Source organism: Rhinatrema bivittatum, chromosome 1 (genome assembly GCF_901001135.1).
Source record: "Rhinatrema bivittatum chromosome 1, aRhiBiv1.1, whole genome shotgun sequence".
Lineage (NCBI taxonomy): Eukaryota > Metazoa > Chordata > Amphibia > Gymnophiona > Rhinatrematidae > Rhinatrema > Rhinatrema bivittatum.
The window spans coordinates 616278498-616298744 of NC_042615.1; the positions used below are offsets into that span (position 1 = coordinate 616278498).

The window sequence follows — 20247 nt, forward strand, 5'->3', positions numbered from 1 at the left end:
TCCCCCCAGTTAGCCCAGACCCTTAAAACCCCACAGATCTGCCTATTTTTCTTTCTTTCTTTTTTTTTTTTTTTTTTTTTTAACTTACCCGTCATCCATAGCAGACGTAAAGGTTACGTGGCAGGGGGGCATGGCATGCACCAAATCTCGTATTTACACTCACATCTCAGATTCATGCCCTGAAACAGCCATGCCCCACCCAGACCACGCCCATATACGCTCCTTTTTGAAAACTTCCAAGATGCGCGCATTCCGGGAGAGAGATACGCGCATATCCGAGCGGCTTTTAAAATCCACTCGGCATGCGCAAGCCCGACTTATTCGCGCATCCCACAACCGATGCCTGCGCCAGGCTTTTAAAATTCACCTTAAAGTGGAGATTGAGGAGGGATGGAGTCTGAGAGGGGCTGGGACTGAAGCACATACTTTTTTATTTCAGGGAGGTTAAAATTGCCAAAAGCCTGTGTTGGCGAACTTAAATCTGCAGGTGCAAATTAACTGCAGTTTTAAGTCCGCCTTGAAAATTCAGTCTCATGTGCCTAAATCTGCTTAGAAAATTCCTGGGTTGGGCCGGTACACACAGGGACACGTGTGCAGGAAACTACACCTGTTCTCTGGCAGGTGATACTTTAGGGCATTTACACTGACATGCACACTTTTGAAAATTGAAAATACATGCGTAAATGCTTTCCCTACCCCAATTCTACCCCCGGAACACCTACTGCAAATGCAGGAAAAAGTATGCATGTAATTGAGTTACTGGGGTTTATGCACATAAGTCTGTTTGAAAATTACCCCCAAAAGAGTATGCATGTAAACTATCTCAGCAAAACTATATGCACCAAATAGCAGGTGTGATTGTGTGCACGCAGTTTTGCTGGGATGGTTTTCAAAACTAAAGTATGTGCATACTTTCACTGTGGAAATTAGTGTAAAATCTGAAAGTAAAAAGTAACCGCAGACTTTACACTGGCTGAAAAGTATCCCCTAAATGCACTAATACAATCCTGCCATGGAGGCAGCCAATCTTCGTGCAATAATCACGGTGATTTGGTATGGACGTGGAGAAAGATACTAAGATTACTGGAATTATTTCTTTTGGCCAGTGGTAGCAACAGTCTAAAGATGTGCTTGCTGGAAGAATGGAAATCCTGACGTGAAGATGAAAACATTCATCTCCTCCAGATAGGGGCAGGAAGCAAAGCAGTCATAACAAGGATAATGAAAAAAGCAATAAGGTATTGTCATGGAGAAAGAAAGAAAGCTTAACAAAGTTGTTAAAAGAAAAAACAATTAAGACAGTTAGAAAAAGCATTAAAATACATTAGAGAAATCAAAGTTTTAAAAGCTTACAGGAGCCAGGAAATATGTTTAAAGCATTTTAAAAGGAAGATTAAGATTCTCAAATAAATGACAAGCATTTTTAGAAATGCTTGTAACACATTATTAGGGATATCTTTCTGATCCATTATATTTAGAACATAAGAAATGCCAGGCTGAGTCAGATCAAAGGCCCATCCAGCCCAGCAGGCTGTCTCTGACAATTGCCACTCCAGGTCACGAGTACTCAGTAGGATCCCAAAGAATAAGTACAATTCTTCTTTCTCATAATCGTGATAAGCGGCAGCTTCCAAGTCTATATGTCTTTATAGTCGTTTAAGGACGTCTCCTCTAGGAAATTGTCCAAACCTTTTTTTTTTTTTTTTTAACAGCTTAGCTACATTAACTGCCTTCACCACATCCTTTGGCAACAAATTCAGTGTTTAATTGTGTGCTGAGTGGAAAAATATGTTCTCCTTTTTAACTGCTACCCAGTGCTTCATGGAGTGCCTCCCAGTGCAAGTACTATTGGAAAGGGTAAATAGCCACTCCTTATGTACCCATTCCACACTGCGCATGATTTTACAGACCTCTATCACATCTCCAAGCCAGCCTTTCCTCATAGGGGATTCATTCTATCCCCTTCAGCATGTTGGTCTTCCTCCTCTACCTTTTTCTAATTCTGCTATATCTTTTTTGAGACCAGAACTGCACACAGTACTGAAGTACAGTCGCTCCATGGATCAATAACATATCTTCCAGTTTATTTTTTTAAACAGAATATCTAATTATCCAAATTTAATATAACTGATGACACCACAGAAATCTATTTGTGATGTAAAGAAGTTCAAAAGCATGTTGTGTTATGGGCGTCTATTAAAACTTCTCAACTTTTGTTCTTTCAGTTAAGGCCCATAATATTCTTTTAAAATTCAAGGTTTCTAAAGTAATCTACTTTCAGCTATGACTCTGGGATCCTATTTCTAAAATAAACTCCTCTATTTTGTGCTTATGTCAAAAAAATTGTTTTGAGAATAGTGATTTGCATGAGTATAGCAAAGTTTTTTTTAATGCTCAGACTTCAAAAACAAAACTTCATGCTTTCTAAGACATTGCAGTTTGTCTTGTCCACTGTCTGGAATATTTTTCTCCTGAGAGCAAAGTTAGCCACCATGTTCTGATGGGAAGGAGGAGATGTATATGGTTGAAACTGGAGCTATTTGGACATGATATTGTGTGTCCACACATTTATTCACAGAAAGTACCAAATGAGGGTGTTCACATGTCATCTTCATGCTGTCATGTAGGAGAGGTAAATGGTCACCGCCACCAATTCCTCAGATGTATCCAGATATTCCAGTATGCCAAAAAGTTGTGCCCTATGCTTGAGACCTGCAATTCAAAAGGGATACTCTTGGTTATCTTCTGTGCCAGAGCATGGGAAGGAAACCTGTTCCATTAGCTGTGGGGAGGGCTCTGAAGGGAGGGTCACAAGAGTATGCCGAACTCTGCCTCACAGAGCTATCAATTTAATATAGAATCAGAATGATGATGGCAGAAAAGGTCCAAATGGTCCATCCAGTCTGCCCAGCAAGCTTCTTACGGTAGTATCTGCTGCACCGTTCAGGTTACCCCATGGTTCTCTTAAGGGTAGCAATTGCCACTCCATGCAGTTATTCAATGAGCCTTCTTGAAAATTCAGACAGTGCTGATGTGTTTTGCTTGTGGACTTGACCTTAGAAGCAGTCCTGTACTTTTTCCACTTATGTCTGCGTAAAAGTCAGGGCCTGTGTTGGTGATCATCTGAATCCAATTCCTCTTCCACCCCCTCCCCACCCCCGCCATCAAAGCGGAGAGTGATTTTGAAGTTGTATCAAAAGCATCAAGGCTTATTGGTTAGGAGTAATACTCCCTTTCCTTCCATTAAGGGTAGTAATTGCTGCTCCGTGCAGGTTACCCTCCATGCTTATCAGATCCCCAGACCATAAAAGTTAGGGCCCTTTTCCCCTGCCACTGAAGCAGAGAGCAGTGTTGCAGTTGCATCAAAAGTATCAAAGCTTATTGGTTCAAGGTAGTAACTGCTGCACCAGCAAGTTACCCCCATGCTCCCTTTTCTTCATTTCCATCCTCTAGCCTTTAGGGATCCACAGTGTTTATCCCATGCCACCTTGAATTCTTTGACTGTTTTCATCTTCATCACCTCCTCCGGAAGGGCATTCCAGGCATCCAGCACCGTCTTGGTGAAGAAATATTTTCTGGTGTTGGTTCTGAGTCATCTCCCCCTGGAGTTTTATTTCATGACCCCCTAGTTCTACTGTTTTTTTCCTAATGGAAAAGGTTTGAAGTTCACAAAACCTTTCAGGTATCTGAAGATCTGTATCATATCTCCCCTGCACCTCCTCTCTTCCAGGGTATACATATTTAGATCCTTCAGCTTCTCCTCATAAGTCTTCTGATACAGACCCCACACCATTTTGGTCGCCCTTCTCTGGACCGCCTCCATCCTGTCTCTGTCCGTTTTGAGATACGAGCTTCAGACCTGAACACAGTACTCCAGGTGAGGCCTCACCAAGGATCTGTACAAGGGGATTATCACCTCTTTTCTCTTACTGGTTATTCCTCTCACTATGCAGCCCAACATTCTTCTGACTTTAGCTATCACCTTGTCACATTGCTTCACTGCCTTCAGATCACCAGACACTATCACCCCAAGATCCTTTTCTTGGTCTGTGCACATCAGTCTTTTATCCCCCATCATATACAGTTCTTTTGGATTACCGCATTCCAGAAGCATAACTTCACACTTATTTATTTACTTTAGCTTTTTATATTCCACTTTTCAGCACTTCAAAGAGGATTACACTTAGGTACTATAGGTATTCCCCTATCACCAGAGGGCTTACAATCTAATTTTGTACCTGAGGCAATGGAGGGTAAAGTGACTTGCCCAAGGTCACAAGGAGCAACAGTGGGTTTTGAACCCTGGTTTTCCTGGTTCATAGCTTGCAGTTCTAACCACTAGGCTACTCCTCCACTTCTTGGCATTGAATCCCAGCTGCCAAATCTTCAACCATTCTTCAAGCTTTCTTAAATCACTTTTCGATCTTTCTACTCCTTCAGATCTGCATTCTGTTGCAAATCTTAGTATCATCCGCAAATAGACAAACTTTACCTTCTATCCCTTCTTCAATGTCGCTCACAAAGATATTGAACAGAGCCTGTCCCAATACCGATCCTTATGGCACTCCACTTAACACCGTTTTCTCTTCAGTGTAGGTTCCATTTACCATTATCCGCGATCTCCTGTCAGTCAACCAGTTTGTAATCTACTCAACTACTTTGATGCCAACTCCCAAGCTTCTCATTTTATTCACTTGCCTCCTCTGTAGGACTATATGAAAAGCTTTGCTGAAACCAAGTAAATCAATTTGAGCACTCTTCCTCAATCCAATTCTCATAGTCACTCAATCAAAAAAATCAATCAGATTTGTCTGACAGAACTCTCCCCTGATGAATCCATGCTGAATAGTAGACAGTTCACTATTCTTGCTTTCAGCAGAGTCTCCATTAATTTTCCCATCACCAAGGTGAGGCTAACCAGCCTGTAGTTTCCAGCCTCCTCTCTGCTCCCACGCTTGTGAAGTGGGACTACCACCGCTCTTCTCCAATCTTGGTCAGACAGATGATGAAATGCTAAGAGAAATCAGGGAAGCAAACCAATTTGGCAGTGCAATAATAATGGGAGAGTTCAATTACCCCAATATTGACTGGGTAAATGTTACATCAGGACTTGCTAGAGACAAAGTTCCTGGATGTAATAAATGATTGCTTCATGGAGCAATTGGTTCAGGAACGAACAAGAGAGGGAGCTATTTTAGATTTAATTCTTAGTGGAACGCAAGATTTGGTGAGAGAAGTAACGGTGGTGAGGCCACTTGGCAACAGGGATCATAACATGATCAAATTTAAACTAATAACTGGAAGGGGGACAATAAGTAAATCTGCAGCTCTAACACTAAATTTTAAAAAGGGAAACTTTGATAAAATGAGGAAAATAGTTAGAAAAAAACTGAAAGGTGCAGCTGTAAAGGTTAAAAGTGTTCAACAGGCTTGAACATTGTTTAAAAATACAATCCTAGAGGTGCAGTCCATATGTATTCCGCGCATTAAGAAAGGTGGAAGGAAGGCAAAACGATTACTGTCATGGTTAAAAGGTGAGGTGAAAGAGGCTATTTTAGCCAAAAAAACATCCTTCAAAATTGGAAGGATCCATTTGAAGAAAATAGGATAAAACATAAGCATTGTCAAGGTAAGTGTAAAACATTGATAAGACAGGCGAAGAGAGAATTTGAAATGAAGTTGGCCATAGAGGCAAAAACTCATAATAAAAACTTTTTAAAATATATCCAAAGCAAGAAACCTGTGAGGGAGTCGGTTGGACCATTAGATGACAGAGGGGTTAAACGGGCTCTTAGGGAAGAAAAGGCCATTGCAGAAAGACTAAATGAATTCTTTGCCTCCGTGTTTACTAATGAGGATGTTGGGGAGATACCAGTTCCAGAGATGGTTTTCAGGGGTGATGAATCAGATGAACTAAACTAAATCATTGTGAACCTGGAAGATGTAGTAGACCAGATTGACAAACTAAAGAGTAGCAATCACCTGGACCGGATGGTATGCATCCTAGGGTTCTGAAGGAACTCAAAAATGAAATTTCTGATCTATTAGTTAAAATTTGTAACCTATCATTAAAATCATCCATTGTACCTGAAGACTGGAGGGTGGCCAATGTAACCCCAATATTTAAAAAAGGCTCCAGGGGCAATCCAGGTAACTACAGACCAGTGAGCCTGACTTCAGTGCCGGGAAAAATAGTGGAAACTATTCTCAAGATCAAAATCGTAGAGCATATAGAAAGACATGATTTAATGGGACACAGTCAACATGGATTTACCCAAGGGAAGTCTTGCCTAACAAATCTGCTTCATTTTTTTGAAGGGGTTAATAAACATGTGGATAAAGGTGAACCGGTAGATGTAGTGTATTTGGATTTTCAGAAGATGTTTGACAAAGTCCCTCATGAGAGGCTTCTACGAAAAGTAAAAACTCATGGGATAGGGGGTGATGTCCTTTCGTGGATTACAAACTGGTTAAAAGACAGGAAACAGAGAGTAGGATTAAATGGTCAATTTTCTCAGTGGAAAAGAGAAAACAGTGGAGTGCCTCAGGGATCTGTATTTGGACCGGTGCTTTTCAATATATATATAAATGATCTGGAAAGGAATACGACGAGTGAGGTTATCAAATTTGCGGATGATACAAAATTATTCAGAGTAGTTAAATCACAAGCAGACTGTGATACATTACAGGAGGACCTTGCAAGACTGGAAGATTGGGAATCCAAATGGCAGATGAAATTTAATGTGGACAAGTGCAAGGTGTTGCATATAGGGAAAAATAACCCTTGCTGTAGTTACATGATGTTAGATTCCATATTAGGAGCTACCACCCAGGAAAAAGATCTAGGCATCATAGTGGATAATACTTTAAAATCGTCGGCTCAGTGTGCTGCAGCAGTCAAAAAAGCAAATAGAATGTTAGGAATTATTAGGAAGGGAATGGTTAATAGAATGGAAAATGTCATAATGCCTCTGTATCACTCCATGGTGAGACCACACCTTGAATACTGTGTACAATTCTGGTCGCCACATCTCAAAAAAGATATAGTTGCGATGGAGAAGGTACAGAGAAGGGCAACCAAAATGATAAAGGGGATGGAACAGATCCCCAATGAGGAAAGGCTAAAGAGGTTAGGGCTTTTCAGCTTGGAGAAGAGACGGCTGAGGGAGGATATGATAGAGGTCTTTAAGATCATGAGAGGTCTTGAACGAGTAGATGTGACTCGGTTATTTACACTTTCGAATAATAGAAGGACTAGGGGGCATTCCATGAAGTTAGCAAGTAGCACATTTAAGACTAATCGGAGAAAATTCTTTTTCATTCAACGCACAATAAAGCTCTGGAATTTGTTGCCAGAGGATGTGGTTAGTGCAGTTAGTGTAGCTGGGTTCAAAAAAGGTTTGGATAAGTTCTTGGAGGAGAAGTCCATTAATGGCTATTAATCTATTATACTTAGGGGTAGATTTTCAAAAAACGCGAATAGGCGTACTTTTGCTGCCGCATCAGGCGCCAGCAAAAGTACGCTGGATTTTAGTAGATATGCGCGGAGCCGCGCGTATCCACTAAAATCCTGGATCGGCGCGCGCAAGGCTATGAATTCTGTATAGCCGGCGCGCGCCGAGCCGCGCAGCCTACCCCTGTTCCCTCCAAGGCCGCTCCGAAATCGGAGCGGCCTTGGAGGGAATCCTCTAACGCCCTCCCCTCACCTTCCCCTCCCTTCCTCTACCTAACCCACCCGCCCGGCCCTGTCTACCCCCCCCCCCCTTACCTTTCTCCGGGGATTTACGCCTCCCGGAGGGAGAAGTAAATCCCCGCGCGCCAGCGGGCCGCTAGCGCGCCGGGACGCGATCTGGGGGCGGGTCCGGAGGGCGCGGCCATGCCCCCGGGCCGCCCCGAGCCGTAGCCACGCCCCCGGGCCCGCCCCCGGAACGCTCCCGACACGCCCCGAAAACGCCGCGCGGTTCGGGCCCGCCCCCCGACACGCCCCCTCCGAAAACCCCGGGACTTACGCGAGTCCTGGGGCTCTGCGCGCACCGGTAGGCCTATGTAAAATAGGCTTACCGGCGCGCAGGGCCCTGCTCGCCTAAATCCGCCCGGTTTTGGGCGGATTTAGGCGAGCAGGGCTCTTAAAATCCGCCCCTTAGGGAATAGCCACTGCTATTAATTGCATCAGTAGCATGGGTTCTTCTTAGTGTTTGGGTAATTGCCAGGTTCTTGTGGCCTGGTTTTGGCCTCTGTTGGAAACAGGATGCTGGGCTTGATGGACCCTTGGTCTGACCCAGCATGGCAATTTCTTATGTTCTTGCGGCACCACTTCCATTTTCAGGAAACTATTGAACAGGTTTCAGCAGACTTGCCAGGACATCTCCTAGCTCCCTTAGTATCCTGGCATGTACCTCATCTGGCCCCATAGCCTTGTCTACTTTCAGTTTTCCTAGCTCTTCCCATACATTCTCTTCTGTAAAAGGAATTGTGTCTACCCCATTCCCATTCACAGTCTTGTCAACCAGCAATGGTCCTTTCTCCAGGGTCTTCTTTAGTGAACACAGAACTCAAGTATTTGTTTAATATTTCTGCTATTTTTGTCTCTCTACTCACCTTGTTCCTCATCACCTCTCAATTTTACTATACCATTTGAGCCTTTCTTCTGTCTCTGAAAAATGTTTTGTCACTTCTCTTTACTTCTTTGGTAGTCCTTTCTTTCTGAATGCATTCCTTCAATTCCACGACTGGTTTGGGAAGAGATGAAGGTTGGAATAATCCAGGAGCATCTGGTGTTGAAGGCAACGGCTTGAAGTAGACTTGTCCAGGATCAAATGGGGACAATCTTCTCCAAAACTACTTGTCCCAAAGCAACCGACCTGACCCTCAATGTGGCTGGCACTGGCACAGAAGTTTGAACAAGTGCCAATGTACAAATGCCCAGAACTCAAAAATACATCACTGGAACTGTGGTGCTCAACATTCCTTGGCATCAAGGTGCCTGATGCAAATGTCTTTGTGCCTCTGGTATACATGTCAAAGCAACAAGACCTAGGTATCCCTCATATAGTTTTTGATACCGATGTTGGCTGCACGGAAGAATAAATTGACCTTGATAGACTGTGTATGATTATGAACCATCCTTTGAGTGAAAGCTGGGCAAACCCCCAAGTGCAGCTGCCTTGGAGTATGGGTCACCTTAACCATGTCTAAGCCATAAAAACATGGAAATCAATATTCAGTAAGTCAGTGAGTGGGAAAGTTAACCGGATAACTTTACACAGATATTCAGCAGAATCTAGCTGGATAAGTGTTCCACTAAATATACCTGGTTAAAGGTACCTTTCAGACAGCTGTCTTTCCGATCTGACTTCCCCAGCTTTAGCTTGGTGGCGCTGAATATCAGCGCTCATCTACAAAAGTTTAACTCTGTTCCAGAATGCCCCCAGTGACACCTCTTTTTACCTTGCTAAACTTTGTATAGATCAGTTACTAAGACAAACTAAGCTGGGGAGCAGGAAGATATGGACATAAACACTTATGTCGTGAACTAACCTACCATTAGCAATGGTTACATGGAATAGACTTAGTTTTTGGGTACTTGCCAGGTTCTTATGGCCTGGATTGGCCACTGTTGGAAACAGGATGCTGGGCTCGATGGACCCTTGGTCTGACCCAGTATGGCATTTTCTTATGTTCTTATCATCCTTAGCTTATTTTGCAGGACATGATGAAGAGAACATGACTTACAAAAGTTAGTCACAAATGTATTACATTAGTCCAATTAAAAAGTATCACCTATAATTAATTTAACATATTTCTACATAACACAATGGTAAGCAATTTTCATACGTAATTTGATAAACACGGATTGAGGTTCCAGCATCTAGAGCAGTGGTTCTCAACCTTTTTTCTGTCAGGACACACCTGACAGATGGTTCTCGCATGCGTGACACACTGAACACATGACCATCATAGGGCTAAATGTAAAAGTACAGTTTGCATCCACAGGAACCCCCCTGACCCACAATTATGGATGTAAAGCAGAATTATGACATTCCCCGTACAACTCACCTTACAAAAAATATATTCTGCTTCTAGTGTTATCTCAGTAACAGCCACACAAACTCCAACTACCAGGCTCAATAGCCGAACTTATGAAAAGACAGCCGTTTATCACTAATGCATGTGCTCTTGAGAAAATACAGCAAATAAGACTGATACAGTAAAATGCCTCACCTCAGTCACATACACAGAACCGACCTAACATACTCCCAGGATCTGCAGTAATGCACATAAACTAATCTGTACACAGTTACACTTGTATTATGGAATGCACTCAAACAGTAACAACCCTACCTATGAAAAGGCAACACTACAAATATTAAATCAAGCCCTAAACACCAATACACCTCCTAATAGGAAAACAGAACTAGCCAAGCAGCTATAGATCCCAACACAGAAATAATTGTATAACTATATTAATAAGCAGAATAAATGTTTCACAACAACTATGAACAGAATAATATCCAACAATTAAAAACTCATAAAAATTATTTAAAATTCTCCAAACACCAATAAAATATTTCAAAACAGCAGACACATCACATAATATTCAGTAATTAAAATGGCAGTAAATCAAGAAAAATAAACTTAAAAAGCCACCTTTACTAACCCCCTCCAGCAGCAATCCTACTCCTCTTCCATGCAGGCCAGTAGCACACACCAGAAGCAGTAGTGGCTGAAGCTTTGTACTCATGGTCCTCTTCCTTAATACCCACGACCATTCTCTCTGTCTCTCACACACACACATACCAGTTACACCCCCATGACCAGTTTCTGTCTTTCACACATCAATCATCTCCCGACCAGTCTCTCTCTTACATACACACCAGTCACCTTCCCGATCAGTCTCTCTATTTCATGCACACACACACAGGCTTCCCACTCCCATGTTCTATCTTACAAATACAGGCCTCTCACTCACCTGGGTGCTGTGTCTCACACACACCCAGGTTTCTCACTCCTATGCTAGCTCTCTCCACATGCACAGGCTTCTCATTCCCACAATCACTTTCTCTCACACACACACTCCAGTCATCTCCCTGACCAGTCACTTCCATTGTCTTTCCTATATACACACATCACCTCTCTGACCAGTTTCTCTCAATCACACACATGCTCTCTCACACACTTTACATAAATGATCTCAATCAAATGCTCTCACTTACACACAGGCTCTCAATCTCAGTTACACATGCACACTCTCAATTACACATTCATTCCCTCACTTACAGACAGGCTGGCTGGCTGTCTCTCGCTCTCATTTCCTGCCCCCCCCCCCCCCCCCTTCGAGCAGAAATGGTAGCTGCAGCAGCCTCTTCCTCCAGCCCCCGCAGGCCAAGAAAGAAGAATCCCATCGGCCACGGGAGGCTAATTCTGCTGTCTCTGTGCTGATTTCTGGCTGCTTCGGGCTCACGCTACTGCTCGGGGCCGCTGCTGCTGCTGTTACTTTTTCATGCAGCATGGCTCTTTCTTCTTCCCGCGCACACCACTGCACATCACTTCCTGTTCCGGGCCAGGGTGGGGACAGGTGCGGGAAGAAGAAGTTTCCAGCCTCCACTAACAATGCTGCCGTTCCCATCCAGGCTTGAACGTGATGATAGATAGCCCGGGCGGCAACGGCAGCAGTGGTAGATAGCCTGCCTCTCGCTCGATGAAGGAAGAAGGGGGAAGAGCAGCGGGAGACCGGTAGCACACGACACACCGGTTGAGAAGCGCTGATCTAGAGTAATACGCTGACTGGATTCTCCAGGCCCAGTGAGCTGAAATACAGTGGGAGCCATAGGACAGAGCAGCAGGGTTGGCGAGGCACCCCAGGCCCTGCCAGCCAAAGAGAATGAGCAGAAGCTGCTGGCCAGAGCAGCAGGGCAGGTAGGATTCCCTAGATCCTGCCAATCGAAGGGAATGAGGTAGATCCTCAGCCCCCAATCGGAGGCCCCAGAAGACAGCAGCAGTGGCGCTTGAGAGGTGGCAGCTCTTCAGCCCCGGCACCTAAGAGGCATCAGTAAATGTTGGAATGGGGATTGAAAAAGAGAAAGTTGGCTGCAACAGGAGTGAGGAAGAGAAGATTGGAAGAGGGTGAGAAGAATGAAGGAGGAGGGGGTCAAAGGAGAAAGAGTACTGCATGGAAGGAGAAGGAAGAGGGGAGAGGGGACTGCACTAGCCCTTTGCACTGGGGGATATGCCAAGGATCCTGGGGGGGGGGGGGGGCCCTCTGGAGGGAACGGAAACTTACTAGGAGAGGATAATGGGAAGGGAAATATGAAGAACCCCTTTGGAAACTTTGTATACTCTTAAGGAGTATACCTTCTCAGTTTGATGTTTCAATACTTGAGTGGAAAATTTTAGAAAACCTAACATTTTTCTTCCAAGTGCCTTGATTTTTCACTATTTAAAATGATGATATATGGCCATGTTTACACTGAAGATGTGCCACAGAACTGCTGCAAATATTTCCACTTTTGACCTCACAATTCCGTATGTCTTGCCACAAAATCTTGCAGAAAACTATGGACCTTGAGTATAACTCTAAAGAGCTAGTACTAATGCTTTAGCTTAGTCTAATAAAAAATATCACCTAGTGAGCTCAACCTTTTAGCTGTACATAACATACCAAAACCCCAACAGAAGATGCTTCTCAGCATCATAATATTAAAATGCCAAGACAAAAGTTGATTCTTGGATCCTAAGAGTCCAAAACAGAGATGCAACAATGTTTCGTTGGCCACGATTCTTAGGAGCTGGGTGGGGAGCGGGGAGTCTTCATAGTTTTTTTTTTTTCTTCATTCATAGCTTCTGCTCCCGATGTTTTTCCTCCTCTCCAGTCCTTCTCCCCCCTCTTCCTCCTTTCTGTAGCCTCACAGCGCCTCCCTACCCCTGGCTGCTGCTGCCTTTTCCAGCCCGGAGTGACACTGCTCCTCCCTACCCCAAGCAGCCCTGGTCCACTGCTGCTCGTCCCTACCCCAGCGGCTGGTGCTTTTTCCAGTTCCCAGTGCCCTTTCCAGCACTGGGAACTGGGTTCCAGTTCCCAGTGCTGGCACTGGGAACTGGAACCCAGTTCCCAGTGGTTCCCAGTTCCCAGTTCCAGCTGGTTCCCAGCTGGTTCCCAGTTCCAGCACTGGGAACTTTTTTTTGGTGGGGAGTTTCTGGTTCAGCCCCAGTCTGCGGCTGCTTGTCCCCCTCCCCTAGAGGGCAATGTGCTGCTCCTCTCCTTTCCCCTCCATTCCTGGCACCTGCCAGGGGCAAACGTTTAGGCACCCGGGTTGTTTCCAGCCCTGGTCCCAACATACTCCATGAAAAGCAGAAAAACAGAAACAAAAACCCCTTTTAAAATGAAGGCTCGTTTCCAAATTTAACAGATAAAAGGAACTACATTTTTCTCCTCCTTGTGGACACGATCGCATTTCCTTGTTTTAAAAAAATATACTGATAGACATTGACTAATTCCACTGACCCCAGGGGTAGAACAATAAGCAAATTTAGGACCACATGTTCCTCATCAGGCTCAGTGTTTGAGTCAACTGATATTAGACCTTGTCACAGTACCTTGTCTACATGGAAAATTAAATCCAGCTCACAGACATTTTCAAAACATTTGTCTAGCGTTTCCACGAATACCTGCAAAAAAAACAAAAACAAAGCAAGAAAAAAAAAACACATTAAAAGTCAGTGTTTAAAAGTAAGGCACTCATCTTGATAAGTTTACAAAATGTGAACCTTCAACCCTGGGCTATTATAACAAAGGAGACTATGAAACAGAGCTGCAGAACATGTACCTAGCACGACTCTTTGTAAGCCTTCTATGGCAAGCATTAGTATCAACTAAAAGACAGCTTCTATACACAGCAACACAGCCTGCCAAGCACTTAAGAGCAGTACTATTTAGACTTGGAGAATCAAACGGGCCTACATCTCGTCAATATTGCTTTTGCTTACTCTGGTCTTGATCCCTTTACTTTTTTATGTCGTTGCACATTATTTTCTAATGCTTAGACATTTTTCTAGAAAAGAAAGCTTGCACTTATTTGGGGGTATCTTTGTAACTGCCCACAATGCTGGAGGGCCAGTTCCCCATTGGAATTTATACCAGTTTTCAAGGTTAACTTACGCGCAGAAGTTTGCTTTGAAAATCACCCGCACCTGCGGGGATAGTTTGGGTTTGGTTTTTCTTTTTTTCAGAGAAAAATAAGTGCATGCTTTTGAAAATTCAGAGTGTGTATGTGAGTGCAAACCCCTCCCCAACGTCGAGCCTGGGAATACCTCAGCTCACTGAGGATAAACGTTTGTATATACAGGCGGCTTACCTGCAAAATGGGCGGGCAATTTTCTGAAAGGCCACTTCTGCAGGTAACCCAGATTTTTCCCCTTGAAAATGATTTTATTAAATATTACCCTCACTATGACCAAACCATTCATTTGAATATCTCCTTCCCAGAGACCTCTGTTCAGCCTCTTGTTATATTCTTGCCTTAAGTAGTGTTGAGATGAAGGTTGACACTGCAATGCCCCAATTTTAGATTCATAACAGTGTGAATGACTAAGCAAGAGGAGCTTCCAAAAAACTTAAATTAAAAAAAAAAAATATCAGAAAAAAACTGGAAAATTGTGACGCTCTTAACCAAATTTAAAAATATTTTTCAAATATTCCGTTTTAAACCCTTTGTTTCCATCAATCTAAATAAAGTGAAGTGATTGCCATGTTAACTCACTTGGACACACAGAAATAAAGTTTAACAAGCTGTAGGTGAAACCTTTTCTTTGGATTAACTTAAAACATTTGGGGGCAGATTTTCAACGGGTTACATGCGTAACCCTGAAAACTTGCTCCTGCGCGCGCCGAGCTATGTTGGGGGATGGCGCACCGGCAGGTGGCCGGCGCGCGCAAGATATAGCGCGCAAGATATAGCGCGCAAGATATAGCGCGCAAGATATAGCACCTGAAAACAACATCACGCTCTCAAAGCCACCTACCCTCCTACAAACCACCCATGTAAGAGATCTAGGAGCCATCCTAGATAACCGTCTTAACCTCAAACCATTCATAAACCGAACTACAAAAGACTGCTTCCACAAATTACATATTCTGAAAAGAATAAAGCCACTTTTCCACGCGCAAGATTTTAGATCAATCCTGCAAGCAATAATCTTCTCCAAACTAGATTATTGCAATTCTCTACTACTAGGCCTCCCAGCTTCTTACACCAAGCCTTTACAAATGGTACAGAACACAGCAGCTAGAATACTTACAAACTCCAGGAAAATCGACCATATCTCCCCCATCCTCAAAAACCTTCATTGGTTACCGATCCACTTCAGAATTATGTACAAAACCATCATGATTATCTACAAGAACATCCATCAACACACTCAACTTGACTTACAAATCCCTTTTAAAAAATACACAGCCGCCAGACCCATCAGGGAACATTACAAAGAATCACTTCAGGTACCTCATGCCAAAACTTACCAACATAAATCCTACAGTTCAAGAGCTCTTTCATCAGCAGGTCCAATCCTCTGGAACTCCATCCCACCGGACTTAAGAAAAGAACCATGCGCCCCAACTTTTAGGAAGAGACTAAAAACGTGGCTTTTTAAAAAAGCGTTCCCAGAACTGGATTAAATTCCCCACCCATCAGCACAAACACAAAGTTAGTGAACTGTAATAAACCCACTAACTTCATACGCAGTCACAGCATCTTATTATTATAATTCACAACAGCATCATATTTGATCATTTTTGCTACTCATCTATATTTTTATACTATACATATTTATTAATTGATACAGTTGGATAAAATGTTAATATTCTTCCTTCAATTTCCTCCCCTTTCAGATCCTAGTTATTTTTCCCTGTTTTTTGTAACTTTCTCACATCCTAAATATTGTTATTATACCTGTTAAGTTTCATTCTATATGTGACGTTGAATTGGGAAATGTTTTACTATGTTACTCTCTGCCTTTACTCACATTGTTAATTGTAAACCGGGTTGATGTGATTCCATCATGAAACTCGGTATAATAAAAATAATAAATAAATAAATACACATGCCACAGGCAGGCGTAAAACGTGAAACAAGGTGGGGGGGATTTAGCTAGGGTCTTCGGGGTGGGTTAGATAGGGGAAGGGAGGGGAAGGTGGGGGGGGGGGTAGCGGAAGAAAAGTTCCCTCCAAGGCCGCTCTGATTTCGGAGCGGCCTTGGAGGGAACAGGGAAAGCCATTGGGGCTCCCCTAGGGCTCGGTGGGCGCAAGGTGCACAAGTGTGCAACCCCTTGCACACGCTGACTCCGGATTTTATAACTCGCTTGCGGCAGCGCGCGCATGTTATAAAATCGGGTGTACATTTGTGTGCGCCGGGTAGCACGCACAAATGTACCCCACGCGCGCAGATTTTTAAATCTGCCTCTTAGTGACTAGCTTTTGAGAGCTACTCTGGCTTTACCAGACCAATGCAAAATGAGCTACAGAGAATGTTGCCCAAATATACAAGCACCACTCTATTTATTGTTCTCACTGAAGAAGTCTAACAAATAGATGAAGACATTTTTCATGAAACTGCGTAAGCACAGCTTTCTTCCCATGCCCCATCAATTTCTATATACTCATGGCTAACTTGCTCATTCAAGCTGTGCCTTGGCTAGTTTATAGTGCCAACATTACAGAACTTTCTAGAAAAGCTTTCTGCACATGACTGAATCCACAACTCCTCAGTTTAACTTTTAGCGCAGCTATTCATATGAAAAAACAAGGGTAGAGAACTTCCAAAAGAGGAGGAAGGTGGGTTGTGTGGCTCACTGCAATCATCCAAGAATACCTATTACAAGTAAACATCTTCACTTTGTCTGCCGACAAACAACTACAATGAAAACAAGCAGATGGCATTGCCCTAACTAGGGTTAGGGCTATCATAAAAAAAAAAAAAGGAGGGAAGGGTGGGGGAAGAAAACAAGCATGAACGTTTGTCTATCAGTGAGAAACAAAAGACATGTTTTTGTGGAGAAGCAGCTCCTTTCACCTTAATTTCCTATTGAGTGAGAGGGAACAATACAAGATCACAAAACAAAGAAAACAACCTGGACATTGCTTCTTAAACAGGCCTTGTTTAATGGACAGTCCAAGCAGTGAAATTTGACAGGAGACTATATCTGGGCAACAGTGATTGATGAATATGTGATGTGAGCTCCACATTTCTACTAAAGAGACAGATCTTAGACTGGCAAGCCACATCACCACACCCCTGACCATATTGGTGACATGACTTGCCCTTCTAAGGTCAGGCTTGCCAAGCCATAACAATGAAAGATGCCATCTGCTATCCTATTAGGAATACCAGTCTGTCATTGCGAGGTCCAGCCTACTGACATCAAAACATTAAAAATAAATAAATAAATAAGGTGGACATTCTACAGGCTTTAGTCTGCTCCAGAAAGAAGGCAATTGACTATTTGCAAATCCAAGGATTACATTTCAGGATTATGCCCTTATGGCCTAGGGAAGAAATGATCTAAGAACAACTGTTATTAAGGTCACCTTAGGCACATACATAGGACTGATATGGAGCACCTTTGTTTGATGGATCTTAGTTTAAGGTGAATAAGTCACCGATTTGGTGTGCCTAAGTGACCACCACCAAAATGAGACTTTCCAGATAGAAACCTGAACCCAGGAGGGTTGAAAGGCACAAAAGGTGTTTCATCAGCTGGGTTAGAAACACACTGAGGGCCCATGAAACTGTATGAGGTTTCAATTGAAGAAGACCTCCCATAAAATTTGACAGCTAGTTACTGCACAAAAATACAATTCTCTTCTACAAGATGGTGGTATGCATCAATTGAACCAAGATGAACCCTGAATTGATTCCAAGACCAGACTGAAAGATGTAAAAAAGTACTCAAGCAGTTTTTTGTATGTGGCATGAGAAAGGATCTATGGATTATCCTTCACATCAAGTGGCAAACCTCACTCCTCCTCCATCTGAAACTATATAGCCTTCTGATTGACTCCTTCCTAGAAGACACAAGAACTTGAAATACTTGCTCAGACAAAACATTATATACTACTTCCCTTTCAACCTACACACTGTGAGAGCTGGAGAATGGGTATCAGGCTGAAGTGAAGAGCTTTTAGTTTTGAGTTATTAAGCTGGAAAAATACTGTAGCCTAATGGGTTGTTAGATGAACATCTCCATAAGGAGAGGAAATTCCATCAGTAATAGGAAAAATGGTGGTAGGAGAATCATGGATATTCTGTCTCCTCCAAGTTTTATCAAGGTATTTCTTACCAGAGGTACTGGAGGACATACAATTAAAAATGACCTGGCCACCAAAGAAGAGAGAAGGCACCAGCTGAAAGTCAGCCTTCTGAGGTCCTTCTGGAGCAGAAAAGTGATACCTTCCTTTCTAGAACCTTCACAAACATGAAACCGTCAGCTGTCCCCAGATCAGAAAGAATCTATTAGCCATATTCTGATTCACAGACTGCTTCTGATGGTCTACTAGGAATGACTTAATCTTTCAAGAAATCATCCTATCCATCCAGATAAGTAGCTCTTTGGATATGTATTTAATTATTCACCTTTCCAAACCCATGCTCAAGATCCCTACCCGAGAGAGGGTTTACAATTTTAAGATGCGAGCTGTAGCAATAGAGGGTAAAGTGACTTACCCAAGGTCACAGCAGGTGCCAATAGAAGCGAGAATTGAACTCTGGTGTGCCTGATTTTCTGTCTGCCGCTCTAATCACTAGGCTACTCCTCCACTCTTAAAAGTTATCTATAACTAGAGTTATCCATGATAGCTTACTCTGTTCCATAAATGACAGCTTCTGGCCACAGGAGCTGGGATCCCATTCCTCCCTGTTTGTTCAGGTAGAATAGGAATATCCGACTGACTGTCTGAAACAGAACAATTTTGTTGGCCACCCAATTTTTGAATGTTCAGTATAACCCTCTTTTCCAAGATATTGATAAATAAATCTTCTCTTTGAGGGAAAAGGAGCTCTTGGTGTGAAGCTGCCAAGATGGAGTACATCTGTGGTCTGAACAATTTGATGCCAAAAACTTTGGAAGGGGAGATCCTCAATAAATTAGAAAAGGGAAGCTACCAAAACAGTTTTAACTCTTTTATGAGGTGGATGTAGTCTTAGAAAGGTTTTTTTTTATAGCCGGAGGGGGAAAGGCTACAATGGGGACCATGAGGGCAGAGTAGGGGAGAGAAGAGAGTTGGATTGAAAGGTGAGGCCAGAACTGGGGTGGAGGGTGTGAGTGTAGATTTGCAAGTTGGGTTTATATTCACTTCTTGAGGGCCTGATGGGAATGACATGGATCATTGCAGCCATGAGGTCCAGCATCTCAAATATGGGCCATACCGACACCTGCTGACTCTGAATCATCTCCTCCACCACGCCACGATGTCCTGTGTTCAGTCATTGAGGAGATCAGCCTTGGCTAAGTTGGGTCTAGCAGAGCCCCTATAAATTAAAAATCAAAGTGCCTGGCCCAGATTGAATTTAGAAAATTCATGACAAAGCCCATTGACTAAATGATAAAAATAATGGTTGGGAATTAATCCTGTTGAATTAAGTAATCCACTGTTTATATTTAGATTAATTTTTAACCTTGATTTTTTTTTACGATGTATTGTTTGTATTCTTTTTATCTATTTATTGCTAATTGTGCACCATCTAGAATGTCCACAGATTGACACTACATAAAATAAATAAATAAATACATAAATTGAAAAAAGAACAACAACTATTAGCCACTCCTTTTATTTTTTGTTCAGAGGTAATCATATAAAGCCTAAAGGATCAGTATCTTATGAATTTCCTTAGTTATGTATAATCAGTACCCAGTAAATGTATTTTTTTTTTTTTTTTAATGCTGTACATGCATTTTTTGTTATTAACTGATTTATTCTAAAAGGACAGATAAAAGTGCAAGTGCAACCATTAAAACAGATCTACTTTTTGGGATCTACCAAGTATTTAAGACAAACTGGCCACTGTTGGAGACAGGATGCTGAGCTCATTGGACCTTGGTCTGACCCAGTATAGCGTTTATATTCTTGTGTAATATTCAAATCTAATCAGATTCATTAATTTATCATTTCAATATATTTTTTAGTTTTTCATAAGTCTTCAGATCAAAAATTCAATAGAACATTTGTTTTGGTTCCTTATAATAGTCTCTACACCCCTGAAA

The 20247-nt window shown here is 42.6% G+C and overlaps 1 protein-coding gene across 4 annotated transcripts in view; it reads right to left on the reverse strand.

The window, feature by feature from the left end:
- The window catches only part of AP3S1 (adaptor related protein complex 3 subunit sigma 1), a 234635-nt gene that overhangs the window by 69490 nt on the left and 144898 nt on the right, over window positions 1-20247 (reverse strand). For 3 of the 4 annotated variants that reach the window (XM_029571241.1, XM_029571216.1, XM_029571224.1), the window contains exon 4: window positions 13591-13662. The exons of the other annotated variant lie outside the window; for it this stretch is intronic. In XM_029571241.1, coding sequence (XP_029427101.1) covers window positions 13591-13662 — 72 coding nt within the window. The remainder of the gene's footprint in view (window positions 1-13590; window positions 13663-20247) is intronic. 4 annotated transcript variants of the gene reach the window in all.